This window comes from Diceros bicornis, chromosome 8 (genome assembly GCF_020826845.1).
Source record: "Diceros bicornis minor isolate mBicDic1 chromosome 8, mDicBic1.mat.cur, whole genome shotgun sequence".
NCBI lineage: Eukaryota > Metazoa > Chordata > Mammalia > Perissodactyla > Rhinocerotidae > Diceros > Diceros bicornis.
The window spans coordinates 35,132,215-35,144,131 of NC_080747.1; the positions used below are offsets into that span (position 1 = coordinate 35,132,215).

At 43.9% G+C, this 11,917-nt stretch overlaps 1 protein-coding gene across 2 annotated transcripts in view; it reads right to left on the reverse strand.

Annotated features, from left to right (window-relative positions):
• ATP8A1 (ATPase phospholipid transporting 8A1) overlaps positions 1-5,695 on the reverse strand; it is a 218,155-nt gene extending 212,460 nt beyond the window's left edge. The window contains exon 1 of one of the 2 annotated variants that reach the window (XM_058546980.1): positions 5,505-5,695. In XM_058546980.1, the coding sequence (XP_058402963.1) occupies positions 5,505-5,553 (49 nt within the window). In that variant the 5' untranslated portion in view covers positions 5,554-5,695. The remainder of the gene's footprint in view (positions 1-5,504) is intronic. The other variant, XM_058546979.1, reaches the window with a different exon arrangement.
• Positions 5,696-11,917: the final 6,222 nt, after the last annotated feature.

Here is an 11,917-nt window from a genome sequence, read left to right on the forward strand (position 1 = left end):
TATTTGGGGAGTCTCAAATATCGATTACATCAAATATCACTATGCTCACACATCGTCTCTCTCACGGTGCCATGTCAGTTATAGATCCCTCACTCATCTCCATGTTTCTTTTGGGATCTCCTTCATTCACCACACCTTTTTGTCCTACCACCCAATTAGCTGGCACATGGCAAGCGCATAATATACGCTTTTTAAAGGAACAAAGAGTATTAGTCATCTACCTGGGCAACTGAAATAGCCTCCTAAAATTTTCCCTTTAACATTTCTTACAGAAACTACTTTAGTGATCCTTTTGCTATCTTTTAAGTAAATGAAACATAATATTCCATATAATTACAAACATTTTAAAGTTGCCATTTATACAGACCAGTTTAGGAAAACAACCCTAAAACAAGTCCTAAACTTATCACTTAGCACATGTTTTACATAACCAAATCAATGTCTTACATTTTAGCATTGTAATATTCAGCAGAAGAAAACACAAAACATTGGATAGGTATGTATCTTTTTGTGCATTTCCTTAGTTTTGAACAATTTAATGCTTATTATTTTGTAAATTATGAGCTCTAGAACAGTTCTCTGATTTTATATGAGTACCTGATGGTGACTGAGCCTGTTAGTTGCCTACCCTACAACCATTCTCCCTTTTTCCTTTGGTAACACAAACACTGAGTAATGTGCCCAGCTAGAAAACTCCATTTCCCAGCTGCCCTTGCAGCTGGCAGCCAATGCAAAATAAGCATTAGTCTTTGTGTGACACTTACAGGAAAAGATTTTCATCTCTTACCTTTCCATTTTTTCCTGCCTGGAACTCCGACACGATGGCTGGAACCCCAGTGATCACTGTTGTGACTTTATGGAAGTTATAGACTCAGGAGGGAGAAGCAGAAAGGCATAGGAGCCAATGTCCTTCATGACTTCAGGTAGTGGGCATAGCCAACCCTGACTGACTAACTCCATACTAATTTTTTTGTGTGTTTGTTTTATTTTTTGGGTTTTTTTTTTCCTCCTCCATACTAGTTTTACAAGAGTGCGGAAAAGCTATTTTGTGTAAGTCACCATTATTTCACTCCCTGTTTCTAGCACTATTAATGCTGTGTTCAGAGACCCATTTGATTTAGTTGAGGGTAGAAGCGAAGAGATCTAAAATTCTTAGTCTTCTGCTTTATCTAGCCTTGCTTTCTGGCAAATTTACCCACTAGAAGAGTTTCAACCGTTATGTCTGAAACTCAAGATTTCCAAGTTTGATTTTTCCCACATCTAACTTCCAAATTTCTAAGTATCTTCAAAACATGTGGATGTCACACAATTACTTCAAAATTTTAAATAATATCTCCTCTTATTGTATTGATCCTCCTTCTCAATTTCCTTATCTTTTAATAGATTTTCCCAATCAATCAGGTAAAAGTAGATTTCCTCAAAATGTGTCTCACCTGCACCAGAATATCCTGGAAAGCTCATTAAAAATGTAGACTCCCAGTCCCACCAAAGATCTACTGAACAGAATTGTCACGAGTCAGCCCAGGAAACTGCAGTTTTAATGAGATACCTGGGATCTTGTAAACATTAAAATTTGAAATTACTGCTTGAGAATCTCCTTTTAATTCATTTGTCTCCTGCTCTCTATTCACTATGTCACTATGTCACCTGATAAGACCTTTGTGACCTCATTTCCTACCATTCTCCCCTCACTGTCTATTTAACACTCCTGACTCTCTCTTGCCTTGGGGCCTTTGCTCTGGCTGTTCCCTCTGCCTGAAATACTCTTCCCCCAGACCCCCACCAGGCTAAACTCCGTCAGCTCCTCCAATTTTTCACTGAAGGCTAGCCTAACCAACCTATTTAAATTGCAATCCATCTACCAACCTTACGCATCTTTCCTTCTCTTTATTTTTCCCACAGCACTTACCATATAACAAATTCTATCATTTGCTAACTTATGTGTTTGCTCTGTCTCCTGCCTCACTAGAATGTAAGCACGTCCAGGTCAGCGCTTTTTCTGTTCTGTTCACTGATGTATCACAAGCACCTGGAACAGTACTTGTACGAGTTAATGATTTACTCAGAAATGTCTCTGATTCCTACCTTTTCAGTATCAACACTCCATTCCACTACTAATCCTGCCCTTTGTCATTTGTAGACTTTTTTTTTTTTTTTTTTTTTACAATAGACTCTATTTACAGTGCCATTCCCTCCAAACCATCCAACATACTTCCAGACTTATCTTTCTAAGACACTCCTTTGGGGATGTCACTCTTGTTATAACAATTTGGCTCCTAACTGGCCCTGTTAGAGATATTATACATTGATGTCATGATTGAATGAGAAATTGGATTAGATGAACTCTAAGACCCTCTTCAAATATTCAATTCTATATCCACTGGACTCATCTTGGCATTGTAATCTAGCAGTACTTTACCCACCCAAATTTATATCCTACTCCTTCCAAGTTTCCCTCTGCTTCTGGCCAATTTCCTTAAGAACCCCCAAACAGGCCATGTTCACTTTCACCATTTTTTCAATTACTCTCTGCCTTCAACGCCCTCCCGAATATTGAAAAAGATGGCAATATCCTTTAGAACCTTGCTACTCAGACTGTGAGTTGCAGGGGAGCATCATCCAGCATTACCTGTGAGCTTGTCAGAACTGCCACTCCAGCCCCACCACAGACCTATGGATTTAGAATCTGCATCTAACAAGATCCCTGAGTGATTCCCCATGCACCTTCAAGTTTGAGAAGCACTGGGTGAGCACTCATCTCAAATCCTTTCTTAAGGAAGTGTTTGCTGGGCAGACCTCATGCTCTTATGTCTTGACCTATGTCACCTAGGGCAAGCATAGTGTCCAATTAATAACATCCCCTCTTTGACCATTTATTCCTTACTTCATGTAAGTTCTTTTACCCCAATTTGGTTGTAAAGAACTTGCACACAGGACAGCCATGTGCAGGAATCAGACACCCATTCAAGTTACTTCAAAGAAAAAAAGAGCCTATTCTAACGCTACTTGGGAGCTGGGACTAGAAAAGTCAGGGAGGAAGGTGCTCCAAGGTCTGGCCATCTCTCTCAGTATCTGTGTCTCTCTGCCCCATGATTTCCATCTCATCCATTTTCTCTCCTATATTTCTCTGTTCACTCATAGTTTCTCATATCAGCAGCATTCGTGTGACCTAGTACAGCCAGTCATTCTCTCCTCTACCAGCCTGTTCACCTCTGCCCTTTTCTGCTTCAATTTTTACTCTAAGTCTCTAAGCTTAACTCTTCCCATGAGAGATGATCACTACAGAGAATCTTTTTGAGCCAAACCACAAGGTTACAAGTGTCTGAGCCATCTATGGATTGTCTGCTCTTGGGTCAGGAGCCTACCCTGGTCCAATAAGCTGAAGCCAAGGAGGCTATAGTTCAGAACAAGGCCCTTCAGGCAGCAGGAGCTGTCAAAGGAGAATATTCCTTACGAAAGAAAAGTGTGGGCAGAGCAGGCAATGAGCCACATCGCCAGCCCACAGTGGCGTTATTTATGCTGTCCTCACCACAGTCCCGAGCAAAATGCTAAGCACATAATAAACTGAAACCAACCAATATGGGAGGGAAGCATCATTCACCAAGCGCCCCTGTGCCCCTGACACCGTACTGGATGCAAAGGGAATACAAAGATTAAACAAGAAACAGTCCTTGTTTTCCCAGCGCTCTTAATCCAAATGTGTCACTGAATGAGCTACTCGACCTTGGGCAAGTACCTCAACCAGCTGGGCCACAGATTCCTCAACTATGTGATGGGACCACCTTTGCCAACCTTCAGGAGTGTTGTAAGGTTCCATAAGGTAATCTTGGTGAAAATGCTTTGGAAAATACATACGCCAATCAAAAACAATACTGTAGTCTCTCAATACTAATAAAATCCTCTCAAACGCCACAGGTTTGCATTGTTTTATGGTCCTTTCTCTTTTACCATTTCTCACAATATACAATCCATCAACTGCTATTATTTGAAAGAACAATCCCAACAATTACTACTATATTTTCATTATGTTTATGGCTCACTCCAATGATGATTAAGAAAATTTGTTCATTTCATTCAAAAGTGTAAAGAAAAAAGAATACTATTTTACTGTGTACATTTTAAAATAACACTATCATTTATTCAAACGTGCATCTAAAACTGTAATGCTCTATGTATTTTTTCATTATCTTACAAATGACAATAAGTATGTACTAAATTCCTAAGTAGGACATGGGTCAGTTTTGACTGTTTCTCTCCAGAGAAGTTTCATTTAGTATTTCCTGAGTGCTGTAATCAGAAAATCATAGATATTAGAGGCTAGTGCCTCTGTTTTTAACATGGGGACTCTGATGAGGAAAAATAATAAAATGGCCTGTCTGAAGTCCCTGGAATTCTATCCTCCTAACTTCTGTATCTTTTATTCTAAAACCACTTTACCACCTGGCTCACATTAGAGGGTAGGATGGGGGAAGGGTGGGAACCAGGGATGATGGCAAGACAGACTAGTTCTCAAAAAAATGTTATTCCACCCTTTGCAGGATTCCAGTATGGGTTTATGGGAGAGAAAAAAACAATACTCGAGACATGTACAATCTTGGCTTTACCATGAGCAAAATCAAGAAATATTTACCGAGTGACTGCCACATGCTAGGCAGGATGCTGAGGGCTCCTCAGATAGGATGAAGAGAGGGTCTTGGCCCTCCAAAAGCTTACTTGCCTTTACCTTTGGGCATCTGTTGCTCATTGCTGATAAGCGTAGCCATTCAACAGCTGGCCCTGGGTGGAGCAAAGAAAACAGCTTCCACCTCGCCAAAAAGTCAGTTCAGCTGGCCACAGTGCGGGGATCAGGCAAAAGGAAAACAACAACAACAACAACAACGAAACCTCAGCCCGGAGGAGGGTGAGGCTCCACTGCAGGAGGCAGAATTGCAGCGACTGTAATGCACACTACCCGCTGAGCACCCAACGCCAATTAAGGCTCCTCGCGCTCTGCGAGGCAAGAGGCTGGCTGGGGAACACAGGATCCTGCAGCCGGGGAAAGGCAAACCCGCTTCTCGGGGAGCCGGGGTGTGGGGGCTGCAAAAAGGTGGGCGGCGGACTGGGGATCTGTTCACTAGAGTGAGGTAGCTGAGCGGAGACGGGGTGGTTTGTGCGCTAGTGGAGAGGGAGGTGGGCAGGGTGAGAGCGGTCGGTGACAGAGACCGAACGGTCACGCTGCGGTGAAAAGCAAGCCTCGGGGCCAGCGAGGACACCAATTCCGGGGCTCTGGAGCCGGGGAGGGGTCTGCGAGCGCACTGCGGGCGGCGCAGGGAGAAGGGTCCGCCAGCGACCAGGCACGACAGCCAGACTTTCCCGGGGGAAGTGGTGGGATGGGGCATCTCTTCCCCAACATAAACACACACGCGCGCGCACACACACACGCACGGCCCGCCCGACCCCCGGCTGGCCCCCAGCCGCCCCCGCCCGCGCTGGGCGCCCAGCCCGCTGCTGCGGCGGCCACTCACCCTCGGCGCGGGAGCGGATCTCCGACACGGTCCTCCGCATGGTGGGCATCGCGGCGGCCGCCGCAGGTGGGTCCTCAGCCGGGACTCTGCACCTGTCACGGCGCCGCGCCGGAGGGAGACCTGGTTCGGCAGCCGCGCCGGGCGCTCAGCAGCCGCGCGGGCCCCGCCGCCCACCCAGGGCAGCGCCGCCGCCGGGCGCGGCCCCCGCGCGCCGGCAGGAGCAGGAGGAGGCAAGGAAGGCGGCGGTGTCGGTGGAGGTGAGCGAGCTCTCCCTGCAGCCGGGGAGGAGGCGGCTCGGCGAGGGCGGAGCTCGCGCGCCGGCGTCGGGGGAGGGGTCGCCCGGGCGCGCGCGAGCTCGCTCCCGCGGCAGCGCAGCGAGGGAGGCGGGAGACGGGCGGGGAGAGACCCGCGAAGCCTCCTCCCCGGCCCGATTTCGGACCGTACCATCCCTGCGCGGGGAGGAGGCATCAGCTAGCAGCCTCCACCTCCGTCGGGCGTCCTCGCTCTGCCCTGCGGCTTCAGCTTCCCCAGTCCTTCCTCAACGCCTGTCTGACTTTCCCAAGTCTTGGCCAGAGAGGAAGGGGTGCTCTGCTTCCTGCATCCCCGCGTGTCCCTTCCCGCCACCCTCTGGCTTTGAATAAGAATGGAGTCAGCCTTGGTCTGAAAAGTGGAGTAGGATCCGAGTGCGCAGGGGAGGGGCGAAAGAAAGGGGCTGGGACACCGAGGGTTAAGTCTCAGCCGGAACGGTGGGAGGGCGCCGCGTGGTCGCCACCTGGGTGAGATTGTAGCCTCCCTGCACGGCCAGTAGGTCTCGCCGCCTGGGCTGCTCTTGCTCCCTACCTGGGCCACGAGCAACAGGCTCTGAGGCCCGGGGTTCCCGGGCGCTGGTGCTCCTCCTGCCCGTGGTGCTTGTGTGCGTGTGCGGCCGGCCTGCGAGTGGGCCCGGTGCATCCCGCTAGCGCGTGCTCTGCAGCCTGAGAAAGCTCTGGAATTGTAATAAAACCAACTATTGGGCCAGGTGGTTCAAAAAGGACCTCTTTGTTTTGGGTTTTTGCTTTTAGTTAAACCTGCGGGAAGTTGGGTGTAATAGTATTACCTGAAAAGGGGAGAGAGATCTTAGTATAAAATCCATAAATATATTAAATTTTAATTTGCTGTGTATCCAAGAGACCATCGTATCCTCATTACCCTTTATTTTGTATACTGAGATCCACGCTAAGAAGTTATGAGCAGAAGTACGGTATTTTTTATTTATTGCTGATTTCATCTTTAAGTTAGGATGTGAGTAAGGTTTCCTGTAGATTCTGGTGAGCTGCTGAAATGGCAAGAGAGGAATACATTAAACTGGAAGCGATTCGCCTCTGCCCTCATCTTGTGCTCTTCCTACAGCACCCAATGGAAAACAGCCTTCCATGGTGGCCTTTTGTGTGAACTGCTTTCAGATTCTGAAGGGAGAGCTCTGGAGAGGTTTTACCAGAGAGAGAAGTGGTTATTCCCAAGCATCAAGAAAAAATAAAATAAAATCTGCTAATAGCATCTTATCTCCATTTGTGGTATTTCCTCTGGCTCCTGCAAGTAGCATTTGCTAATCAGAGCGCTGTCCTACATTAATACTGAGTCAGGCGGTTAATGCATATTTATGAAGAACCCACTCTACTTGGCTCTGATTCAGTGGTTGGGATTAGAACAAAGAAAATGTATATCCAGTGTTCATGAAACATGGCAGGGTAGAGCAGGACTCAGCATAAATGTATTAGCTTCAGTGATGGTCGTGATTGACATGTAGGGTCTTCTAAAAGTAAGAAAGGAGCACACAGCCTTTGTAGGACTGTTGTCACTGGCCGTCTTTATTCTTTCCCGGTCCAGGACCTCCCTGTACAAAGTAGGCTTCCTCTGGTTTGATGAACATGAGTCTGAAACAAAATTAAAAGGGTAAGTACACAAGGAAATAGTAAAAAGCGGCTTTAAAAGTTAGTAAACAGAGGGGCAAGCCCAGTGGCATAGCGGTTAATTTCTGGCACTCCGCTTTGGTTGCCCAGGGTTTGCAGGTTCGGATCCCAGACGTGGACCTGCACACCGCCCATCAAACCATGACGTGGCGGGCGTCCCACATATAGAGTAGAGGAAGACAGGCACGGATGTTAGCCCATGTTCCTCAGTAGAAAGGGGAGGTTTGGCGACGGGATGTTAGCTTAGGGCTTATCTTCCTCACACACACACAGAGTTACTGAACAGAAACTAGAGAAAGAACAGTGCTTTTGTGATTAACATTTTAGGTGTAATTTTATATAAAGCCAGAGCCAGTTTTTGGTCAAAATCAGTGCACAGCCACATCACAGTATTTGATTTATGAGCAATTGTGTTTGTTATTCCTAATGAGCCCTGAGATGAAGTTCAGTTCTGCTTATTTACAAATACTAATTAACTGAAGGGAGTTCCAGAGATAACCTATGTTTTCCATAGAGCAATCCATTTTGTATATGTCTGTGTGTGTGTGTGTGTGTCTGTCCCATTAACAACCCATCAGCAAAGCTGACAACATATGTCATTCATACAGGAAATGACGACAGTCTTTCATATAGACAAGAACATTGCATGATATAGTCTATAGTTTACTGTGTGTCCTTTCCTAGATTTTTCTATCACTTTGTCCATAATAGGCAAGAGTATTCTAGTTAACTCTTTTCTGAAAAATCACTCATTCCTGATTGCTAGAAATCACACACATTTTTATTGGTTCAGAAACCTCATTGAAGTTGAGTATTGCACTAATCTGCATCTGCTGTTTTTTTTTTCTTTTTTTTTTTGAGGAAGATCAGCCCTGAGCTAACATCAGTGCTAATCCTCCTCTTTTTGCTGAGGAAGACCGGCTCTGAGCTAACATCTATTGCCAATCCTCCTCGTTTTTTTTTTTTTCCCCAAAGCCCCAGTAGATAGTTGTATGTCATAGTTGCACATCCTTCTAGTTGCTGTGTGTGGGACGTGGCCTCAGCATGGCCGGAGAAGCCGTGCGTCGGTGCGCGCCCAGATCCGAACCCAGGCCACTAGTAGCGGAGTGCGCTCACTTAACCACTAAGCCACAGGGCCGGCCCTGCATCTGCTGGTTTTGAAGCCCTTTCAGGATCTTCTCATCTTCCGTTGTTGTAAGAAGCACAGTGTGCCAGCCCCCGGCAGGGAACTCTGGTTGCAACAACATGACCTTGTCACAGAATCTGTAGACAATTCAGATGTCAGCAAGATCATTTAAGAACTTTCAGGTCCTATGACTACACTGCTGATGGACTTAGAAGGAAGAGAGTTATTCAAGGACAGCTTCTCCAAGCATCAGTTTTTATCATCCTCCACAATATATACATTAAATGCATAATAGGTGTGAGGTTCAGAGCTAGGTGAGTGCCAGGTTACAAAGACGCTTAATGCACATGTGAAAGTTAACCAGCAATGTAACAGGATGGCTGATACTTAATGCCAAATAGACAAGCAGCCACAACTAGACACATTGAGAGAAGAGGAGATTCCAAGAGCTGGGGTGATCAACAGAGTTGAGCTCGGTCTTGAAGTAGGTGTTAAGGCTATAGAAATGAAAAGGAGGCATCATTCCAGGTGGGAATCCTTGGCATATAGTAAGCACTCAATAATGATTGTTTAATGAATATTTAAGGTAAATGGAATGATAGAAAAGCATATGTATTTGGGGAAAACAAAGAGACTGATTTGCCTGCAACAAAGGTTCTCACTGGGAATCTGTACACTTTATTTATTTTTGGTGATAAAGATTGGCCCTGAGCTAACATCCATTGCCAATCTTCCTCTTTTTGCTTGAGGAGGATTGTCCCAGAGCCAAAATCTGTGCCAATCTTCCTCTATTTTGTATGTGGGATGCCCCCACAGCATGGCTTGATGAGCAGTGTGTAGGTCTGCGCCCAGGATCAGAACCCATGAGCCCTGGGCCACTGAAGCAGAGCACGCAAACTTAACCACTACGCCACTGGGCCGGCCCCAGGAATCTGTACACTTTAAATGGATGAATTGTATGTTATGTGAATTATATCTTAATAAAGCTGTTAAAAAAAAATTGTCTCCAGAAGTGTTAGCCACAAAATTATCAAGTCCAGAAAGTCAAAAAGAGATGTCAGAAGACATTCCTATCTTGGTGGGTTTTCACTTACTAATTACATGGTGTTATCTGAGTTTGTGGTTGTTAGGGACCACTAAGGATTAAGAATTGGTTCCCTTTGGGAGGAACTCAGGGTCAAGTAGGTGAGAGAGGCATGCTCATACTACTCTTATAATACAGCCAGAAGTCCTTTGGGGATTTGTGGCCTGAAGGTGGTTAGAGACATGCATGAGAACCCCGCTTCTGACTGAGACTGAGGCATGGAAAGTTGATGACTGTACTACCATAAAATACAGACCTTGAACAGTGCTGGCCACTATGCTGTAAATTCTTTTGCAGAAGCACAAGATAATTGGGTAAATTAATCTTAAATTTTAGATAATTACATCTTTTAGTTTAAAATTGTGCTTAAGTTATAACATTGATTCAATATAATTCAATCAGTTATATTGATTCAACGGATAGTGTATGGTTAAGATATTGTTATATTATTAGATTGTAAGGCACTTTCCCCAAGTCTTCCAGTGTTGATTGCTCTTTTTCTGTCACCATCCCTTACCTGCATACTCCTCCAATACACTAACAAGTTCTTTAGGCTCTGTTTCCAAATATATATCTTAATTCTATCTACTTCTCTTCCTCTCCACTTCTACCACTCTTGTATAAGCCACCATCATCACTCACCTGCAATAGATTCCTAACTGGTCTCCCTGCTTTTATTTTTGTCACCCATTTATCTCACAGGAGCCATTGTTATTATTATTTTAAAACACAAATCTGTTTATGTCATTTCTTAAGACTCTTCAGTGGCTTCCCATGGCACTTGAGATGAAACCCAAACTCTTTATGATCTTGTCTTTGCCTGCCTCTCAGACTCATCTCCGTTTACTCCCTCATTTGGTTATTGGGCTCAAATTATTCCAGCCCACCCCAGCTAATATTGCCCCACTTCCCTTAATGCCAGCCACCACCACATTGCCTTATTCTGTTTTGCTCATAACACTTAACTCTATCTGAGGTTTTTTTTATTTGTTTACCTGTTTATGATCAATTTGTTTTTGTTAGTGTCATGGAGTGGATTCTGACTCCTAGCAACACTGTGTACAGCAGAGTGGAACCCTGCCACATCTTTTTGTGTCATCCTCTCATCTTCTGGCACTATATCAGCAATGCTCCGCTGCTATTCATAGGGTTTTCATGGCCAATTTTTTCAGAAGTGAAAAAGGTCCTGCTTCCTAGTCTGTCTTAATCTAGAAACTCCGCTGAAACCCAACCACCATAGGTGACCCTGCTGGTATTTGAAATACCGGCGGCATAGCTTTCAGCATCACAGCACATGCTGCCACCACAGTATGACAGCAGACAGATGAGTGGTGGTGTTTCTTGACTGGGAAATGAAACCTGGCTGTGCATCTTAACCGCTAGACCATCAGGGCTGGCTTTATGATAAATAGATCTTGCTATATTTGTCTTTCTGATTACAGTTTGCCTAACTTTAAGAACAGTGTCTGTCGTATAGCACAGGATCAATAAATATTTGTTGAATAAATGAATGAACTGAAAAATGTGTGTACTGTGAATAATCTGATTCCCTAAGATTGGAGACTGGAAATTAGTAGAATAGGTAGCATTCTATTTGAGGAGATAATAAATTATACCCTTTATAAGCATTTATGCTGGAATATATTACTTTGTCAGAATTATTTACCTGAAATAATTTAGAGCAAATTATAATACTTGGTATCAGAAAAATCTTGTAAATGCCGTATTGGCTTTTGTCAAAATTAAGTGATCAAATTGTAAAAACAAACTGATTTCAACCAAAAGCTCTAAATCTGCTGTCATTCAATAATCTAGGCATTTATTCTTACTCTTAATGATAAAATCGATACTCTTATGCCTATGATTCATTTCTCATGACTGTATTATCATTCTCTTTTTAAACACCTTAGGAAAGTTTTAATTCAAAGTTATAATGTCTTTAAACATTGTTACCTTCTTCATATACTGGGAATTTCCAACAAAAAAGAGTACAATGATTTTTTTTTCTTCACTGTAATTGAAAATACTCTGCTCCCATTTAAATGAAACTAGAATTTTGGAATGTGGATTTGTGTTATGTGAAAGGACACTTAATAGAAGTTTTTAAAAAAATATCCGCCAGTATATTTAAAATAACATTCAATTCACACACAATCTTTTAGGAAAAACATTTACTGAATATTTTACTCAAAAAGTAAATGAACATTCAAGGGAAAACAATTCTAGTGTTGAGATCTTAAATTCAAACTTATTA